Source organism: Hipposideros armiger, unplaced genomic scaffold (assembly GCF_001890085.2).
Source record: "Hipposideros armiger isolate ML-2016 unplaced genomic scaffold, ASM189008v1 scaffold_290, whole genome shotgun sequence".
NCBI classification, from domain to species: Eukaryota; Metazoa; Chordata; class Mammalia; order Chiroptera; family Hipposideridae; genus Hipposideros; species Hipposideros armiger.
In genome coordinates this window covers 446,189-467,931 of record NW_017731640.1, presented here as the reverse complement: position 1 = coordinate 467,931, position 21,743 = coordinate 446,189, and the positions used below count along the sequence as shown (strand labels likewise).

Here is a 21,743-nt window from a genome sequence, read left to right as displayed (position 1 = left end):
GAGAGAGAGAGAGAGACAGACAGACAGACAGACAGACACAAAATGTTTCCGCCACTAACTATTGTACTTAGGCCTGGAAACAAAGAAGAAAAGGCTCACAAATTACAATTAGTGAAGCCACAGAAAATGCTACCCCATCAGTCAATAGGTGGGGGCAAGAAAGAAAAAGTTCAGACCACAGTCCCTAGTTCCTTCCTGTCTCTTCTATGGAGAAATCTTTGAATTAGGAATCAAATTTTTATTTGTGATGAACAGCTTTCATATTTCATGCAAATTAGGTTTCCCAGTTGGAGAAAAGAACCTGCAAATCTGGCTTGTCCTATTTGGATAGTTATTGGGAACTTTTAAGGATTTCTTGTTCATTTAGAAAAAAATGAATTGGCTGAATCTGAGAAGTCTCTGAAAAAAGAAAATATAGACATTTCATTAATAGATAGGTTGGACCCACACACAAAAGCTGTAACAAATAAGTAACAAATAAGTAACAAAAAGTATTTTTGAAGTTGAAGTATAAGTAAACACGAACTCACTCATAATTATTACTTCTTTTTTCAAACCACCTCTTGACATTTATTCACTGATAACTATTTGGGGGCTCCTTTGTGTACCTCACCATAGTGGCGGAGACAGACATTAATGCCGCAATTTCAATACAGAGCAGTCAATACTAAACTAGGAAGAGAAGATCAAGTGGGCCGAGAGAAGTGAGTGATTTTGGAGCTAGATGGGGGAGTAGAAAAAAGATTATCTAGAAGAGGTGTCAACTGAACTGGGTCTTAGAATAAAAGTATGTCAATTTCAGCCAGAAGGAACAGTTGTAGGCAGAGGCTGGCTGGCTGTAGGTATTTAAATGTTTTAGGAGTGCAGTATTTGAGGCAGAGGGAGGTGAGGAAGGCCTCAATGAATGCTAGAGTATGCAGTTCTGCAGTTAGGTTGATTTGGGCGTCTTCTGTAGGGAGGCTGTAGGAATGCATGAGGCTGTCAGAGATCAGTGTATGGTGAGAGTGGAATCTGTAATAGATGTCATGTCTTTTGGGCGTCTGCTCGCTGGTACCAATCCTCTTTTCTTTGTTAAGTAATAGGTTTTACACTGCTAGACAAGTGGATGGGAGCAGGAACAGATACTGGTTATTGCTATCTGGACTGAAAAAAAGACACTGGCCCAAGTTGGTTCAATGAAATTCCCTGTTTCCAAGATTTTGTAATGGGGGGACACAGGACTGCTGGCTTCTGATGAGACTGGAGCTGTGAATGTGACCAGTGAGATGGCCTTGTTCTAGAAAAGCAGATGAAGCAAGCCTGTGTGGTATGGTGGTGACGAGGGCTGGGGATGAAGTGAAGTAGAGGGTACTACATGGCTTCATACGGATTGAGAGTAGCCGCTAGGGCTCCTGAAACTTAAATATAATTTCCTGCAATAAAAACACACCAGTCTTAATTCAATCTGACCAATCTGAACAAGCGTGCTCCCTCCATTTTTCCACCACGAGTTTCACAGCCTTCGAAGTTTAAAACCGCTAGTCCCAGTAAGTGACTTACATGGCATATGACTTCTATTCCCCTTATCATAATGGTCATCTGCCTTCCCCTCTGGACATGTTCCTGCTTGTAAGGATCATATGAAAATATGATGCTCAGAATTGAGCGTGGCTTAATTAGCACAGAACAAAGAGGGATCTATTCTCCCCATTCCCTATTATGTTTTTAATAAATGCAAATTGGGTTTGCTACCTTTAGGACAGCTGTAATGTATTTGTCAAAGTATATACTCTATGAGTGCATGAAACACAGTGGATTAATATTATACATTGGTCCTAAGTATATGGTAACTCAAACCTCTCAGTCTTCTTTTCGTGTTTTGCTGCTAGGCTGCCTCATTCACATCCTGCAAAATGGTAAGCTGGATCTTGGCAACAAATACGGTACTTGATTTATCACCTCGTTTGACTCACCCTGATGTTCCTGCCTATTAAGATGACGTAAGCTTTCCCTTCTAGCTGTGGGTCATCAATAGAAGCCCACAACCCACATGCCACATCTGTACTTCCAGCTTTTATACAAAATTGGGGAGGATTAAGCTAGGCTTTTGATCTCAGGCGGGTCATTTTTCTATGATCAAAAAGTAATATAGTAGGTATAGTGATTTTTCATATCAAAATTTGATTTATTTTTTAGTTATATTTTTAATATTTAGACTTTTTCCCAGTTTTGAGACATAATTGACATACAGCATTATATTAGTTTAAGGCGTACAGCATAACTTCACTTACATATATTGTGATGATTACCACAAATCTCTTTTACATTTACTAAATGTATGGCCTACTACCTCAGCTCCCTCATCTGTAAAACGGGCATAACAATAGTACTGATATCATAACAATAGTACTTATAACAATAGTACTTATATTGTGAGGATTGAGTTAATACATGTAATGTACTTAGTGCTGAGAACAGTAAATACATGTAAAGTACCTGACACATAGTAAATGATCAATAAATGTAAGCTATTATTATTACTATTATCATATCACCATTTTATCTCAGGATTGGTACATCAGTAAAAAGAGGGCAGTGAGGAAAGTTCCTATGAGCACTAACTAAAATGTATGAGAAAGTGCCCCATATAGTCTAAAGTTCAGGGTGCCTGTGAAGAAGGGTGGTAATTCACTTGAGTGAGCTTCTAACTCTTGCTTGCATGGGGCCTACTGGGTTTGCCTAACAGTCAGGTACAGAAAAACACCTTCTTATAATAGCTTCACATCTCTAACTCTTCTCAACAGCCTGGTTGCTCCTCTTCACATCTACCTAGGTTTTGGAGATTAGTGCTTGGGTTAGAGAACCCAAAATTTATTTATTGACTTTTTGTAGTAAATTACCTTTGATGTTTTTTGTTTATGTTTACTGTAATTACAAAGTCAAAGCAAAAGCAACCCCAGCTTTGCATCCCAGCTAGTCACTATTTTTAGCTGTGTGACAATCTCTCTGAGCTTCAGTTTCCTCATCTACAAAGACAAAAAAGATACAAATATTCATTTTACAGGACTGTTGTGAGAATGGAGAGACTGAAATATGTAAAAGACTTGAAAATGTGGATCAACAAATGTATTTGCGTTTTATTATGATTATGATTATTATTTCTCCACCCGGAGGCTATAGCTGTTTTTAGAAATATCTTCCATGATTTTGAGTTAAATTTACAGGCCTCTATCATTGAGAGGAAAATACACAGTACAATTATACCAAACAGTTAAACCAGAGTTGTCAAAATATCCTTAGGAAATATGTATACACAAAATTGTCTTTGGGTTTATTCCAAAGAGACTGCTAGAGACTTTCATTAGTGGAGCTTCCAACTGTCAAAATCTTGTGCTTCCACCATCAGACAATTAGAAGTTGATCTGGCTCCTGAGGTTTCCATGATCCAGATATTACGGGCGTTGAGGGTTGATGTGCTTGTTACGGATCTCAGTCATTTGTGATTTTTTTGATTACCTGGTCTTGGATTATGGAGTCATTAAATTTCAGATCCAGAGGGGGCTTAAGAAATATACTAGCTCCTCAGCCTCACTTTACAGATGAAGAAACTGAGGTCCAGAGAATTAAAGTAACTTGCAAGTTTGTGTAAATAACCTCTTTATTACAGCAGTCTCTGCATTTCATTTGCCTTTAAATGACCTATGTATCTATAATACTCAATGGGTGCTATCATATATGTTTTGGTTTTTTTAAAGATTTTTATTGGGGAATTGGGGGATGGGAACAGTGCTGGGGAATTGGGGGAAGGGGAACAGACAAGTTGCTGTTCTTTTGTTAGCTTCAGAGGGCAGTGTCACTGGCCCTCATATGTGGGATCCAAACCGGGGCCCTCTGGCGTCCCAAGCCAGCTCTTAACCAACGCACCACTCGGTAGGCCCTCATCAAGAGTGTTAAGGTGTTCAAGGCAACTTGCTGAAATTTTAATATCAGAAGTGAATATAGATGGGCCCTCAGAATCCCTATTAGATTTCACACTGAAACCCTTAGAATACTATAGTCACGTGCCACTTAATGACAGGGATATGTTTTGATAAATGCATCACCAGGCGATTTCATCGATGTGCGAACATCATCGAGTGTGACCTAGATGATACAGCCTACTACACACCTAGGCTGTATGGTACAGTCTGTTGCTCCTAGGCTACAAGCCTGTACAACATATTACTGTACACAACAACATGAGATTAAATCGAACACAAGAAAAAATGACTCAATCAAGAGATATAGTAAACAAGAGATGTATGAGGTTGCTGCCACTGTAACACGTCACACTGTTTTACAGCAAACTTTGTTTTTTGTGTTGATTTTTTTTAAAAGCTGAGCTATCCTGCCACCTGTATGGCAGCTCAGCTCGGGCCCGGACTCGAACCACTGTTGCTCAAAGCTCACACTCTTGAGCAAGCTCTTAACCAACTGGGCCGCTCGGCCAGCCCTTCAGCAAACTTTTTTTATAAGTAGAAAGAGTACGCTCTAAAGTAACAATAAATACATAAACCAGTAACATGAATGTTTATTATCAAGTATGATGTACTATACACAATTGTATGTGCTATACTTTTATGGGACCAGCAACTCAAGTTTATTTACACCAGCATCACCACAGACACACGAGGAATGCACTGCACCACGACATTTTAATGGCCATGACACCACTACACAATAAGAATTTTTCAGTTCCATTATAATCTTATGGGACCACCAGCCCCTGTTTATGCAGTCCTTCGTCACTGACCAAAATGTCACTGTTAGGTGCATGGCTGTATGTAGAAGCTCTTTGTGGACCAGCACTTTATCTGTCCTGCTGGACCTATCCATGAAGTCTCATAAAGTGAAAGTACTCAGGAATGTTTGCTGGATGGATGAAATAAATTGGACAAGCATCTGAGTTCTCTTTTTTGGAACACTTTCCTCCCCTGGCTTCCAGAATACCACTCTCCTCGTTTTCCCACTTTCTCTCAAACCACTAGTTCCTCAGTCCCTTTTATTAAGAACTCTTTGGAATTCCTAACTGTTGTCATGTCCCCAGGGGTTAGTCCCTGGACCTCTTTCCTCCCAATATTCTCTCTTTAGATGACTTCAGCCTACTATCTATATTGTGATAATTCAACAGTGTATATTTAACCAAAAACCTCCCTGGAACTCCAGACTTCAGTATCCAAATTGCCTATTTAACATTCCATTTGTAGGCCGGCCGAGCGGCGCATTGGTTCGCCAGAGGGCCCCGGTTCGGATCCCACATATGAGGGCCAGTGACACTGCCCTCTACAGCTAAGATGCTGAACAACAGTTCAACCTGGAGCTGGCTGCCGTGAGTCGCCAGCAACGGCGTAGGCTGCAGCCCCTGTGGCAGTGGGTTGCCATGGGCTACCGTATGCAGCCAGCAGCCAGCGTGAGCGGCCAGCAGCCGCAGTGAGCGGCCATCCAGAAGCCGGCGACTGATGTGCCTCACCCGGGAAGAGCACAATGATGGTGCCAACTTGGGCCAGTGAAGCGACGTCCTCCCCAACTAGACTGAAGAACAACAACAACAAAAAAAACAATATTCCATTTGGCTTTCTAACAGGCATCTCAAACTCACCAAAGTCAAACATAATTCTAGATTATACTCCTATTTTCTGTATCAACATGTTTCTTGGATAATCTTCCCTCATCTTTCTAATGAAACCTATATCCATTGTTCAAGCCTAAAATCTAGGAGTCATTCCTAATCCCTTTTATATTCTGTTATCCAAACCATCACCAAACCCCATCAATTCTCCCTCCAAAACAGATCTCAAATTCATTCTCCACCTCTACTACTACCTGCCCTTAGAACCATCTAACCAAGGCCTCTCCCTCTGTAGTGCCTGACAATTTATAACAAGATGAAGTAAGGCTGTGGCATGCTCTCCCTAAATCCAGCAGGGTCCAGGCCTCTAGATGTGCGGGGACCTGTGTTCCTTAGAGCAAGCACACTAACCTCTTCCACAAATCTGCAAGGGGAGGACTAACAGGAATGTGAAGAGGGCTCTCTTCTGTTCCACTGGGGTGGGGTCATCCATCAGAAGACCAAAGCTCTCTCTAGGGTTTCCCTTGCATCTAAACCAACCAATCTTTCTGTTCTGCATGAGCTTTGTAACTCACCCCTACCCTGTTAGTTTGTTTCATATTCTCATGCTTTTGTTTATGCTCCTCCTTCTGCCTGGGAGACCCTTTTCGACTTTAGCAGCCTGACAAACATCGACCAATCTCTCATGTTGCTTTCCTGATGGCCCAAACAGGAATGAGCACTTCTACCCCTGCACAACCTCAGTACCCTCCAGGACTGCTAACACTGTGCCACCAACACCTTGTTGCACTTACTGTTTATATTTATCTCCTCTACTAGAGCGTGCAGTAGCCTTAACTTTACCTGTTACAAACTGCCAGGCACGACAGATGGAGAGGACTTGGTTAAATGGTTCTAAGGGGCCATCTGTGCTTATGGGGGGAATGTCCCAAACGGAGATGGGGTCTGTTGTATTTTTTAATGAATGGATGTATTAATTTAATGAATGTATGCCCCACAGAGCAGGGGGAAATTCTTATTTTTTCTTTTCTTTTTTTTTAAGATTTTATTGGGGAGTTGGGGGAACGGAACAGTGTTGGGGAATTGGGGAAGGGGACCAGCCAAGTTGCTGTTCTTCAGTCTTCACTGTGAAGGGCGTCAGTTGCCATCTGGCTGCCCATCGGCAGCTTGTGGCCTCTAAGGTCAAGGTGCTGTGTTCAATCTTAGTTGAGGGTGGGCGTAGCCACCATCCCACGCGGGAGCCGAACCAACAGCCTTGTTGTTAGGAGCACACACCCTATCCAATGAGCCATCCGGACGGCAGCTCAGCTCAAGGTGCCGAACTCAGTCTTAGCTGCGGGTGGGCGTAGCCCACAATCGAAAAGGCAATCTTGTTGTTACACCAGCTGAGCCATCCTGCCACCCGCTGGCAGATCAGCAACAGCTCAGCTCAGGCGCAGTATCACTGGCCCATATGGGAATCGAACCGGTGGCCCTGTTGTTCACAGCTCACTCTTAAGCCAACTGTTAACTGAGCCACTCGGCCGGCCCAAAATTCTTATTTTATTCTGTATCCCTAGTACATACCAAGCACAGAGCAACCACTAGTGAATGTCAATTGAATGAATGAATAGTGTAGCTTATCTACTTGCAAATCAAAGCACACAATTTATAAGAACTCTAGAAGACAAACCGGTGGGCCAGCCTAGAAACCTTGTGCTGGTGCTCCAGGCTTAGCTCAGCTCCTTAGGTCCCTGCCCCATTCTCAGGTCCTGGTGACAGAGACCACTTAGCATGCTGTAAGTGAAACCATATGTGCTAGGGTGGAAAATGTCACTGCCACCCTGCCTTCCCAAGAGGCCACTTTCTCCAGAATTCTGATCAGATTTAGTAGAATGGGCCAGAACACTGACATGTATATCACTGGAGATTCCCACCCTAATGGCCCAAAGGTGCTTTTGTTAACTACTTCCATGTGTCAACAATGTTCAACAATGTTAAGTGCTGGAGTCTCTGCATTCATCCTTAAGACCACAAACTATGAAACTTAAACAGGGCATATGAGCATCCATCCACACATGACACTCTCACGGTTTTACTCATGTAGCCATCTGAGCCCAAGGGCTCTGCTTCCCTGAGGCACTTGCGGATCAGTACTTTCATAAAACTGGCACTCCTGACCCCCTCTCCTCAGACACCCTAGACATTCACCATTCTTTTACTTTAGAGAGATTAATGATTGGTGGATATAAATAACAAGGAAACTGAGTCCAAATATTTTTCAGCGTATGACATGTGAACTTTTCATACTGAAACTGTCCTACAGTGGGTAGTTTTTCTCTGGTATCAGGTTGGTAACCTCATGGCAAGGGTTTTGGTGTACGTGACTCTGTGGTGCTGAGGGATGATTAATTTCTACGCATTCAGAAGGAACCTAGAATCCTAACAGTACACTTGAAGTACCATTTTAATACAGGTTATGGTTAAAACAATGGGTGGCTGGACTACCCATTTCCCAGTGACGGGGAAAGACACTAATTATGGCACATCATCACCCCTCCCCTATTCTACCCCCAATTAAATAAAAGAGGTGAGGACGGCAGATTTTCTTGTCAGCAGCAATTAACAACTATCTCAGGGCACACACAAAAAAAAACGCAAAAACCATGCCTGCATCTGAGAGTGTGTGCATGTAAACACACTCTTATCATAATGACAATAACCAAGACTTCAAGACTAGCACCTACTGGTCACCAAGCCTTTCATTTACACATCTCTTCTTTCCAAGCTGACTCAAGCACATGTTTTGGGATTAAATGGCCACTGTGATGGTGTTTAATTTTTTCTTTTTAAAAAATGTCTCAAATATCCATTTGCTGTAGAGCGGTTATTTAATAAACTGTAGTTGACATTTAATAAGTGACCCATACCTCAGCTCTTCGGAAAAGCAAAATAAGGTTTCTGTAGCCAAATACTGAGGAAACATGCTGCAACCTCATCAAAGGACAACTTTTTGCTAACTGAATAGGATGTTAACAGAGACCCACAGAAATGAGGTTTAGCTTCTCCACACCTTTGCCAACTGCAATCCAGGGCTCTAATTTTACTATGTTCAGAAAAATATTTGAATATTTTATTTTGCATCCATATATCTGCAAGAGCAAAAATGTTTTAAGAAATGCGTCAATGACAGGAGATTGAAGATATCAGAGTAGATAAATACTGTGCATGCTTCCTTCTGTGAACACATTAAAATTATGACTAAATTATAGAACAATCAACCTGGAGAACCATCTGAAGTCTGGCTGAACAGAAGTTTTATAAGGATATAAAGAAGAAGCCACATCAAGACTAGTAAGAGGGGTGGAGACACAAAATGCACTGACCCCAAACCTTTCTGTGGCAGTTGAGAATCGGGAGGGATATCTTGGCCATGGAAATTCCCCCTGGTGGAGTGAGGCAACCCAGCCCCACACCAGGCTTCCCAGCCCAGAGTACTGATGCCGGGAAGAGGAACCCCCATAACACATGGCTGTGAAAAAGTGGGGATTCCAACTATCTGGGTGAGACGGAAGGCTGCGGGGAAACCCAGATGTCCTCTTAGATGGCCCGTGCAGACTCTCTCACTCCCAGGCCCTCACCCTGAGTTCCGGTGGAGGGATGGTAACTTGGGGGCTGTCGGAAGCATAAGAGGAGTGGGGGGAGGGGGCAGACTAAGGTGTGTGGCTTTCAGACGAGGGCTGGAGGGCTGTCACCATTTTCCCTGTGTGGGGCGCTCTTCTCGTGCAGCTGGCAGGCAGGCACCACATTTCCTGTGTTGAGCCCTCCGCCATACAGCCAAATCTGAATTTGATTGCCCTGGTGAGCTCCAATGCGACCCCGCCCCACCCAGCTCACACAACACTGGAGGCACTTTCTCACACTGCACTCTTTCTAGGAAAACTATTGGAGTCCACAGGCCCCATGCGGGCAGCGACTGGCCTCGGTGTGCTCTAAGACTTTTGCTGAGTAGCTCCAGGCTCAGCACTAGCACCAAACCAGAGTCTACATTGACCCGGTGACCACAACTCTTCCCACTCTAGAGACCCCTGAAACCCAGTCTCAACCAACTTGTGTAACCACAGAAGACTTTATCAGTGGCGGACCCTGAAGGGAAAAGGCAGGTGGCAGCAGGCCTTGGGGTGTCCTGTCTTTACGCAGAGCTACCCCAGGCCTGGTACTGGTGGCACCTGTCCTCTGTTCACAGCATGGCCGCTCCAACATGCCTCCAGCACCTTTAGCACAGGCAACAAATAACCCTGGATCACTCTGTAGCACCCACCAGGTAGTCCCCGGCTGGTCACAGGCAGCGAGTGACTTGGGCCTGCACCACAACCCCTCCCAAGAGGCCCCAGAACCAACATACTTGGAGGTTGGCTTCAGACCACAGCAGAGCACCACCCAATTAGCCCCACAAACAACATACAAAAAGGGCAGTCCCAACAGGCACCAGAGCCCACTGGAGCTAATCCCACTTAGTGGGGCCTGCACAGCAGCTCATAAGCTGTGGACGTGGCAAAACTCCACAGTCAATCAGCCTGAGGGTCAATCTCACCCAATGATGTGCCAATAGCAATTAAGGCTCAACTATAATAGGCGGACACACACAACCAACACAAGGGACACTCCTGGAGCACCTGGAGCAGGTGACCGGGGAGACTGTGCCAGGGCACAAAAGACACCTACTACCTAAGGCCACCGGCCAAAGCTGGGAGACATAGCAGCTCTAACTAATACATAGAAACAAACACAGAGAAGCAGCCAAAAATGAGGAAACTATGAAATATGTCCCCAGTGAAAGAACAGGAAAAAACTCCAGAAAAAGAACTAAACGAAATAGAGCCAAGCAACCTACCAGAGATGGAGTTCAAAATAATGGTTATAAGAATGCTGAAGGAGCTTAATGAGAACTTCAACAAAGAGATAGCAAGCATAAAAAAGGACATAGAAACCATAAAGAAAAACCAGTCAGAGGTAAAGAATATAATAACTAAAATGAAGAATGCACTAGAAGGAATCACCCCACAGGCTAGATGAAGCAGAGGATTGAATCAGCAATTTGGAAGAAAAAAGAATCCAAAGAAATGAGAGTTTAGGAGACCTCTGGGACAATATTCAGCATAACAATATTCACATGATAGGGGTACCAGAAGGAAAAGGGAGAAAGCAAGGGATTGAGAACCTATTTGAAGAAATAGTAACTGAAAACGTTCCTAACCTGATGAAGGAAATAGACATACAAATCCAGGAAGTGCAGCAAGTCCCACACAAGATGAACCCAAAGAAGCACACACCAAGACACATTATAATTAAAATGACAAAGGTTAAAGACAAAGAGAGAATCCTAAAAGCAGCAAGAGAAAGGCAACTAGTAACTTACAGGGGAGCCCCAATAAGATTGTCAGATGATTTCTTGGCGGAGACTTTGCAGGCCAGAAGGAACTGGCACAAAATATCCAATGTGATGAAAAGCAAGGACCGACAACCAACAGTACTCTACTCAGCAAGGCTACCATTTAAAATTGAAGGACAAATATCTTCTGATACAATAAAAAGCTAAAGGAGTTTATCACCACCAAACCAGTATTAGTATTACAAGGAATGTTAGAGGGACTTCTTTAAGATAGCGGGTGGGGGTGGGGAGGGGGGTAGCGATGCTCCAATTAAAAAGCATAGGAGGCCTGAGTGGATAAGGAAACCAAACCCTTATATATGCTGCCTACAAGAGACTCACTTCAGGTTGAAAGATACACACAGATGGAAAGTAAAGTGATGGAAAAAGTTATTTCATGGAAAAAAAAAAAAAAGCTGGAGTAGCACTACTTATACTGGACAAAATAGACCTTAAAACACAGGCTATAACAAGAGACGAAGGAGGATCCAGTAATCCCACTTCTGAGTATTTATCTGAAGAAATCTAAAATGCTACTTCAAGGGAGCCTGTGCATCCACATGTTCATTGCGACATTGTTTACAATGGCCAAGATGTGGAGGCAGGACCTGGAAGATACTTTGCTGAGTGGAGTGAAAGACAGAAAAAGACAAATGCAATGTGATTTCGCCTATATATGGAATCTAAAGAATGAAATAAACAACAACAACAAAAAACAGAAACAAACTCAGATACAGAAAACGTTCTGACAGTTGCCAGATGGGAGGGGGTTGGGGGTGTGGATGAAAAAAGGGGGAAGGGATTAAGAAGTACAAATTGGGGCTGGCCGAGTGGCGCGTTGGTTAGGAGCTGGCTTGGGACGCCAGAGGGCCCCGGTTCGGATCCCACATATGAGGGCCAGTGACACTGCCCTCTACAGCTAAGATGCTGAACAACAGCTCAATCTGGAGTTGGGCTGTCGTGAGTCGCCAGCAACGGCATAGGCTGCAGCCCCTGCTGCAGTGGGTTGCCATGGGCTACCGTATGTAGCCAGCAGCCAGCGTGAGCGGCCAGCAGCCGCAGTGAGCAGCCGTCCAGAAGCCGGTGACTGATGTGCCTCGCCCGGGAAGAGCACAATGATGGTGCCAACTTGGGCCAGTGAAGCGACGTCCTCCACAACTAGACTGAAGAACAAAAGGACAGCAACATGTCTGTTCCACTTCCCCCAATTCCCCAGCGCTGTTCCCACCCCCCAATTCCCCAATAAAAATTAAAAAAAAAAAAGAAGTACAAATTGGTTGTTAAAAAGTAGTCATGGGGATGTTGGGTATAGCATAAGGAATATAGTCAGTAATATTGTAATAACTATGTATGTTGTCAGATGGGTACTAGATTTATTGGAGTGAGAGACTGGAGGGAGTTGGGAGTAGGGTGGAAAAGGTGAAGGCATTAAGAAGTACAAAAGTGAAGGGGAATAAGAGGTCCAAATTTCCAGGTATAAAACAAGTAAGTCATGGGGATGTAATGTACAGCATAGGGAATATAGTCAATAATATTTTGACAACATGGTAAGGTGTCAGATGGTTGCTGGACTTATCATGGTGATCACTTCTTTAGGTATATAAATGTTGAATAACTACAGTGTACCCCTGAAACTAATATAATATTGTATGTTAGCTATATTTTTAATAAAAGTCTTTTTAAAAATTAAAAAAACAATCTTCCATAACAAAAAATGCCTGTCAAACAGTGTAAAAAAAACCAAACAAAAACAATAACAAAAGAAAACAAAGTGAAAACGAATCCCACTGCCAGTTTTAAATAATGTTTTGGTAGCCAAATGTAACTCCTTTCCCTGCAATTATCCTCAAAAACTTATGTTTTAAGTGATGAATAGTTAGTATCTGTTAAGCAACATTAAAATTATTTTTTCTTTGTCATTCAAAAGCAGAGCTGCAGTTCAGATAAGGAATTATGTCTGATTTACCTGTGTTCCCAAGGCTTAGAACACAGTAAATGCTCAATGAATGTTGGCTACATAAATTATAATTTTATACACAGAGATCAGAGTGAGCCATTGATATAACTTCTGAACCCCCAGAAGACTGAAAGCTCAAAAGTTAGGCTGAGCAATGATTAGCATGCTACCAGTATTCCCAACTTTACCACTTCATGGTAAAGTTTCTGAGAAAGGGCTATCAAGCCTGGCCATGGCAATTGTCTTGGCATCTATTTATCTACCAAAACACATGGAAGGAGATATGAAAACTTGACTTTCCTTCTTTTTCTGATTATGATTTAACCTGTGTGCTCACTTAGAGCTCATCCCCTCTTCTTTTTCATGTAATCAACATAATTGTAAAAGAGTCTCTTAGGGATAAGGTCACAAATTTTGCAGGGACCCACTCATTACTAATTATTTTCATCAGTCCACGAGTGGCACAGCAATTCCTTGTAGGAGAAGGCTCGGCAGCTCACCTCCCTAGCTGTACAGCATTTTTGAGGCTAAATTTCCAAAGGCCCCATCCCTGGTTGCTACCCACTGAAGGGAGCATTCCTTGAGGAGTTTCCTACTTAGAATCTGAACAGCACCAGCCACAAGCTCACCCCCAAGTCCTCTCTTTTCTTAACTCCCTAAATTGGCTGCTCTTTAAAACTCATTTCAATTTCAAGGCATGTTAAGCATGTGCTGGGCACTGTGACAGAGGTTCTCTTATTTAGTTCCTATAGCAAACCCTGAGAGAGATTGGTATTACTATCCCCTGTTGTACATCTGAGGCAACTGAGGCTCACAGAGGTCAAGTGACTTGACCAAGTGACAGAGCCGGGCTGCTCAGGCTCTTTCTCCAACCCTGGGAATCCTGCAGCAAGGCAATGATGAAGCCAAGTTTTTATGAGCCATCTGGGCAGCAGGGAACAAGTCCTTACCATATAGACCATGGGATCTGCTCAGAGGCCACGGAAGCAGCAGCGGGTTTTTTGTTTTTGTTTTTGTTTGGTTTGGTTTCACTGGTTAAAAATCCTACAGGAATTCTGACTGGCCCCAATGACAATCCACCACAGTCCACCAGCCAGTTGACTTCTGACCTTCCATGCTTCTCATCCTAATTAATTCAAGGTCCCTGGATCACAGTGTGAGCATCAAGACCCAGTTAGAGTTAGCAATGACCTTTACATCTATCGGGCTTTTCAAAATATGTAAAACAGCTGTGTGTTGGGAACACCCCCAAACTCTCAACCTTGAAATATGAGTAGATGCATTTTTCCTAATTATAGTGTTTTTAGCAAATCTTTGGGACATAACTTGTGTCTAAAAAAATATTTGAAGAGTGGCTTATTTTTCAATTTCTTAAGGAAACTGCTGAGGCATGCAAAAAGAAGATTGTTACAAGTGGACTGATATCCTTGGCTCAAGAAGAAACCCCAGTACCAGGGAAGACAGAGAAAAGAGAATGATTTGAGAAATTTGGGGGGAAGGGAGAATGTTTGGCTTCCATACTTGTGCCTCAGATATCCTTTTGTTCTTCCACCTCATTGTATTAAGGATGCTAAATCAAACATGATTGCAGTGATGTTTGTGTGTGAAAATGACAAAAGCAATGGGCTAAAATCCCAACCTCATCTTGAACCCTGAAGACTTTTATGGCTTTTGCTTCACTAGGCCCTCCCCCTAAAAGCACATTAAAGACCACATTGTTCAAAAGGGTCATGGTAGGTTTCATACCCTATTTTAATACAATGTAAACTGAACTTCCAAGTTTTGTTACTAATATTTGTATCTCTCTGGAAAATGCCCATTAAAAGAACTGATCTTTTGGTTTAAATATTAATGCAGAATTATAATGTATCAGAGAGGCAAAACAATGGTATCAACGAGGCACTGTTTATGATGATTAAATTAGATATTCTTTTTCTGTATCATTTTCCCAAGAAAGGGTATAGATTAGAGATGGGTTAAAAATAGCCACATGAAACAGCTATACACATGTCTGAGGGGTAGGAGACTTGGGGGAGGGGGGGATCACTTTGTGAGGGGTGTAAATGTCTAATCGTTTTGTACATCTGAAACTAATATAAAAAATTAAATTAAAATAAATATACCCACAAGATCTTGTGAGGTGTCTACTTGTTCTCTTGAGCCTCAAAACTGTCCAGAAGAATATGTCAGGCCTCAACTCAAATGGCATAAAATAAACTAAATGTAGGGCTCATTTCAGATGCAGATCTTTCCCTACTCCATCCCATCCCCTTATTCCATTTGTGTATATTATGTATGGACCCCGGGTTTGTTTATGCATTTATTCCTGAAAGATTTCAAATTAGGAGAAGGATATGAAAGGCTCTTTATAAGTCCATTTTCCACAGCTGTTACCATCAGTTGTCACCAATACTTTGGGGGTTTAGTGGAAGAGAGGCGGCAATGACTCCATTCCTCTTTCCAACTGCCATAAAGAATTTGCATCATAAAAGTACCTACTGAACTACTGCCTTAGTCTGCTGAAAAAGGATACAGTAAAACAGGAATGTTAAGTTGGGCTTGGGAAAGGGAAATTCAAAAAATGAAAATCTAGGCTAGAGTAAAAGACAACAAACCTAGTAATGCTTTTAAAATCCTAATTTCATTGGTGGAATTGCTCACTTTCCCAAGCTCAGGTATCTCTGTTTAATACCCATATAATAGGAATTAAGATGTGGTGTGACATCACAACTTAAGTGCATTTTAAAATAAGATCTATGATTTTTGTATATTTCTTGGCTGCAAGTTTGGTTTAAACGATCTGAAAATAACACACCAAGAGCATCTGTTTAGTTCAGTTGAACTTTCAAGAGCCAATACCAGCTGTTGGGGGAGGGGTTTCAAACATGTGTTACTCAAATCCCAACCAAATTTTGGTTTTTTCATTCCCTTAATGATGCCTCCAACACCAACAGGGTAAATCAAATGTTAGAATAAAAAAGACGGGAAGGAAAAAAGAAAGAAGAAAAAAGATTACTCAATGCTTTCATGCATGTGACTAAGACCAAAATGATCACCCTCTCCAATTCAATACAGTATTAGCATGAGGACAAAAGGCGTTTAAAAATCAATTTGGAGTTATTTCTAGTGGGGACTGCCTGATCCTAGCAAGCTGAGGCATGAGAATATTCCCCACATTAAAAGGGCATTGCTAAGTATTCTTTCTCCTTTAAGAGCAGCCTGATTGTCACAAGGACTTCATTCGGCTGCATTGTTTTGGATTTAGGTGTCTGTCCTGCCAGGCAGCGCTGTGCACAGGGCTGCATCTATCTTCAAGTGTGCACAATGGCCTCTCTCGCGGCTCGCTCTCTGTTATTGATCCTTACAGATGCTCCAAGGCCCTTCCCCCACCTTTCTCCAAATCCCAACCCCCCATTCTGAAAGATAGCTTAAGAAATAAGACTTCCTGCCTAGCGACTGGCAGGGCTGAAAGACCAGATTGTATGACTCCACAGATCAGGCCTGCCACAGTGAAAGCTTGAATAGAGTTAACCCTCTGTGAACTAAAACAAAACATTTGTATGCCCAGCTGTGACAAAGGTTAATTTAAATGGACAAGGGCCCAATATCTAAAACCAGGCAACGCTTTTTTACAGTAGCATTTTCACTGGTCTCTTTTGTAAGTAGTTTGATTTTGCTTTTTAAGCTTCCAAAGACCTCCTTCAGCTGGAATAATTCATTTTGCTTTGCTAGAATTTTATATGAAAGATTCAGGTAAAAATTTTTAAAATTCACTCCTTTTTTAAATAAAAGTCCTTGTGTTTTAGTACCATAAGTTATTTCCTGCCATTGCACAACTAAGAAAAATCAAAGTTTCAGTACTTAATTAAATAAGCATTGAAGGAGAACTTTCTGTTCAAGCCTTTTTTCTCTTTCAGAACTTGTGGACTATATATCACTAAAGAGGTTCAAGCTGGTTGAAAAAAAAAGCCAAATGCTCCAGCGCTATCCTTTCCCAACTCATGTATCCACTGCTCTGGCATCTCAGCCTACCCCTAAACTCCTGCTCCAATGGATCCAGAGCAAATTTTACTTCTTAAACTACTCCTTTCTGGAAAAGCTAGTATTTCCAGAATAGTTTACAAAGAATTTCTGTGTCTATTGGGGGAAGGAGAGGAAGCTGGTCAAGATAAAGTAAGTAAATAAATACATAACAGGTCTTGCATAGAACTGATAATTTCTACAAACTTTGTTGTCCCTATTAATTTACAATGAAAACCAATGAGGTAGTTGTGGTATACAAGGTGCTGGGAAGGAACACAGAAGGGAGTGTTACTAAAAAGAAGAAGTCAGGAGAGGAGGTCCCCCTTCCCTAGTCTGTGCATCCTCAGAATAAGAATGAAACTGCAAAGCTGCCTGTGGCAGATGTTAGCCATGCTGCAAGGGGCTGGGAAACTTTCCCAGGACAGGCTATTTCATAGGTTAAAGCCCTAGAAATTTACCAACTACCTCAAAGAGTCTGAAAGTCTTCTGGCTATAACTCTGCAGTGCTTACCGGTAAGAAACCAAACTTTAAGACTCTGTATTTTATAAACACAGCAAACAAACACAGCAAATCTTTAACACTTAGACTCATCGTCTAGCTGTTTCTTTAGCTGTGTATGTTTTTCCTGGGCCAAATAATAACGTTGTGGGGCACTGGGTTTCTCACACAAGTCAGAGCCTATCTCCAAATATACGAATTGCAACACTAACTAGGTGCTATTAATATGAGAGAGATAGAGATAGAGATATATATATATATATATAGAGAGAGAGAGAGAGAGAGGATATTACCCATTTTAAAAACAACCCACTTAAAATGAAATTAGCAATGGCTTTAGTCTTATGCCACAAACTGCAAAGTACCTAAGTTCCCCAAAGGGAATGAGGTTGCCTTATCAATGGCCTCATGACCCCAATACTACCTATAATTAACAGTACTAAATAAGGCTTTGGCAGATGGGGGTGAACTGGATTAAGGAATTTAAAATATAAACAAATTCTGTCGAGAGGTAAACAGAACAATTTTTTTTAATGTAAACTTTACCTAAGGACTGTGAGGTAAAATAAAGTTAAAAATTTTTTCCAGTCACTATAAAATTTAAATCAATGTTTTCCCTTTTTTCTGCTCTTTCTCTTAAAAACATCAACCACAACAATCAACTCGCTAGTTTCCCACGATTTTCTCTACTCCAAACATTTATAGCCAGTTGCTATGTACATGAAAACTTGCTGGCTGAATTCTACCAAGACACAAAAAAGGAGTGGACTGCCTCCCTCCTGCCTGAAGGCTACTATTTGCTTTAAACCTTCAAAGAAAATTTCTAAACCTTCGATCTGGTCCCAGACTTAAACAGTTTTCCTTACCTTCCCATGTCTCCATTTCATGCTTCTTGGAGTTTGTTGAGAAGTTCTATTCCAGCCATGAAGAAGCAGAGATTACAGGACAAGTCCAGCTTGATGACCACCCTTCCGATACTTGACCAATTTCTCTCTCTTAGCCGGGACTACGACAGTCATCCTTACAGGTCAGTTTACAAGCCGGTCATGTGATTAGAAAGTTCAGGCGCTAAGGTCACAACGTGTATGGAGTTCGTTTATTACCAAAGGTTATCTAAGTGGAACTGATAGACTTATTTTCTCTAGTTAACAATACATGCCTAGCACGTCTCTCTGAAAACTATAATGAGACTATTTAACGGGAAATACTCCCCTGGTCTTCTTTAGGCTGAGATTCTAAAATTAAAAGGGAACATTTTACAAAGACCTGGCTTGCATTTAATTTAAAAGAGTTCTAATACGCAGGGGTTTTCCCTCCCTTTGTTTCTTTTAAGAGCTATTCTACACTGTATTCTGAATTAGAAATTTAGAGTCGAAACCTTTGGCACAAGGAAAACACAAAACAAAAACTCCAGGTTATGCATGTGTTTGCAGTGGGGGGAGGAGTGGGATTCCCTGCTTTTTGTCATTGTAATAAACAATGACAAGGCAAATTCTTCTGAGAAAAGGAGAACAGGGAGCTCTGAGTTATTTGCAGGGTTCACTTTAACTCTGGCCCTTCATTCCATGCTCTGGTTATAGACACGAGTCTGAAATTAAGTTATATACACTACAGTCTGAGGCTGCAAAATCCTTTTAGAACGCACAGATCACAAATTCCAACCCCTGCCTCCAGCCAAATTCTTAAATCTTTAAGTAATAGCCTGCTTCATTCTTTTAAAACTCCTAAGATCTTAAGCAATGGTTACGCTATGTCTCCATGATTCGTGAACCATACCAGTAACACATGGCCGAGTGTGACACACCGCGTGTGCATGGACACAGCCTGCTGCAGAGGCTGGCAAATCTGAGTCATATGCTAACAACACGTGATGTCAAACATCCAGCTATCCATTCAGGTATCAGAACACATAAGAGGGCAAGTTCCACTGAGATGGTGGGATGGCTCAAAGAGAGGCTGATGCCTGGGGATAAATGCTTTTTAGCTGTACAAAGTGTTTCATGCTATGAAACCTCCCTTTCTCTCTAGCCTTGGGAATAACTTAAAGGCCAGGCACATTTTACAGCAGTGTTGCAGAAAAAAAGGACACACTTCTTGGGGTAGGAGTGGAATCTGTCACTTGGCAGCCATATAATTGAATGGCAAATATTGCTACCACTGTTATTAGAGGGCTTTTCCAGCCAATAGAGAACATTAGGGTCATCTTAGAGTAAGGGCCCAAAGGGAAAGTGATTTAGAGGAGGAGAAAAGGCTCTAATTTATCTGCCTAAAAATAAATGTTCTGCCACTGCCACCACACACCACACACCTCACCCCAAACACAAACACATCAACCAGCTTTCCTACCCCACTCCCACCTAGTCCAGAGATTAATATTTTTCTTCTCAGTCCTTGTGGAGCTGAATGTAGCTCTTATAATTTTAGTAAAGCAACTATAAATAGAACAAGGGGGAAAGCTGAACAAGGGGAAAGTCCATCAGGAGAAAGTTATTAAACTGGGAACATTCATTCAAAAGGCAGCTCTCTGTCTCCCTAAAGGATACACGTTTACCTGACCTCGGTTCCTGCACACAACAGAGGTACAGTAAGATTCCGTGCTTTATGGAGCCAATCTTTGGAGGAGATGAAATGGGGAGCTATTCGTCTGGCTCCTGGTACCATGACTGTAGCAGAGCCCTTGATCTTTAAGGATGGGTCTTAGTAATAATCCTTGATGTACCCATCTGAGGACAAATCTTTAACGTAGTTGAAGAACGGTAAGTCTTTTCTTTGTATACAGTCATATTTCTTCAGCATCCTCAGCCCAGCAGTTTTTTGAGAGCCCTTTATAGTTTCTATTGAGAGGACAGGGGAAGAGAACATGAACACGCACCTCATTGACCACGTGAACACAAAAGACAACACTAAATCCTAACTGGGGTTCCTAGGAAGATTGTGAAGGACTGCAGAAGAAAAAAATCATTTAAAAAGGTTAAAGCATTCCTGGGATTTATGAGTAGGGAGAGGAGAAAAGAAGAAATCAGCAACATTTTCTACTTGCTAATATTAGCTTTGCAATGTAGAAAAAAGTAGATGAACTAAATTCAACATCCAACCAACATCTGCAGCATTTGCATACTGCATGTCTAACAGGATTCAAAATTTGAGTCCAAATGATCAATGGCAAAACCTTAGTTAACCTTGCAAGACACTTGTTCCACTTTTAGTTGAAAGACAGGGGAAACCAAATCCCAAAGAAAGGAAGAGGCAGGAGGCATCAGACCAACTGAGGAAAAAATAAATATCCTAGTTCCTCATTTCTTTCATTACACCACATATCCCAGACAGAAAAAAGAGCCTCTTTTCAAATGTTACTATTCAACATCATTTCCCATCTGTTTGCTCATATTTATTTAAATGGCAGCTTTCAAAAAAGACTGCAGATTTTGACACTAAATGGGGGTGTCAAGATGTAATATGCTTAATTCTTCAATGTAAAACAAAAGGTAGCAATTCTAGCGGCCATACAATCACTGGAATCAATTAAACCTTGTTTGTTTTTAAGAAGTTTCAGTGAAAGTCTGAAGCAAAGTGAAAGCTATTTTACCACTGATGGAGGAATACTAGTTAGAGAACCTCTATCCATTTTGGAAACCCAGAAATACGCAGAAAATATTTTAAATTCCTTCCTAACCTTGCAAACCACAAAAATAAAAGTCCAAGGTCTCTGGTTCTTATCTGTCAGATCTTTGATACAGACACTCCCTGTGGCAAGGACTAAACAGGAATAATAAAAAAACACAGCCAAATGAGGTCCACATTATCTATGGGACTAACAAGCAAACCTCCTAAGTGCAGAAAAGAACAGAAGTAACAAAGAATGTACCTAGATATGATTTCCAGCTTTGCCTTCTATTCCTAGAGTTGGAAAGGGGAATTCATAGTTCAGGAAACAAAAAACAACGCAGTGTTTTAAACTGAAAATATTCCAGAAACCAGGGTTGTTGTTTTTTTAATCCAATTCTACATTCACCAAGTGTCTCCTATGAGCTTGGCACTATGTTGGCTGAGGTGACAAAAATGACTATTCTGGGATCCTTGCCCTAGAGGTGCTCACTATCTGCTACCTTTCCACTTCACACCAACCCATACGTAGTACAGACACACTAAACAGATAACTGACATGTGCTATTATGAGTGCTGTAACAGGCGGGTACTAAGGGAAACAGAGGAAGGAACACTCCCTTAGCCTGGAGTGGGATGCCACAGAGCGTGCAATGCATTTGAG

At 41.8% G+C, this 21,743-nt stretch overlaps 1 protein-coding gene across 3 annotated transcripts in view; it reads right to left on the bottom strand.

Moving 5' to 3' along the window:
* Positions 1-21,743, bottom strand: part of NR6A1 (nuclear receptor subfamily 6 group A member 1) — a 204,950-nt gene that overhangs the window by 46,333 nt on the left and 136,874 nt on the right. Inside the window, exon 1 of one of the 3 annotated variants that reach the window (XM_019658828.1) lies at positions 18,343-18,559. The exons of the other annotated variants lie outside the window; for them this stretch is intronic. Within the exon in view, the coding sequence (XP_019514373.1) occupies positions 18,343-18,358 (16 nt within the window). The 5' untranslated portion in view covers positions 18,359-18,559. Of the gene's footprint in view, positions 1-18,342; positions 18,560-21,743 lie in introns of those variants that run through there. 3 annotated transcript variants of the gene reach the window in all.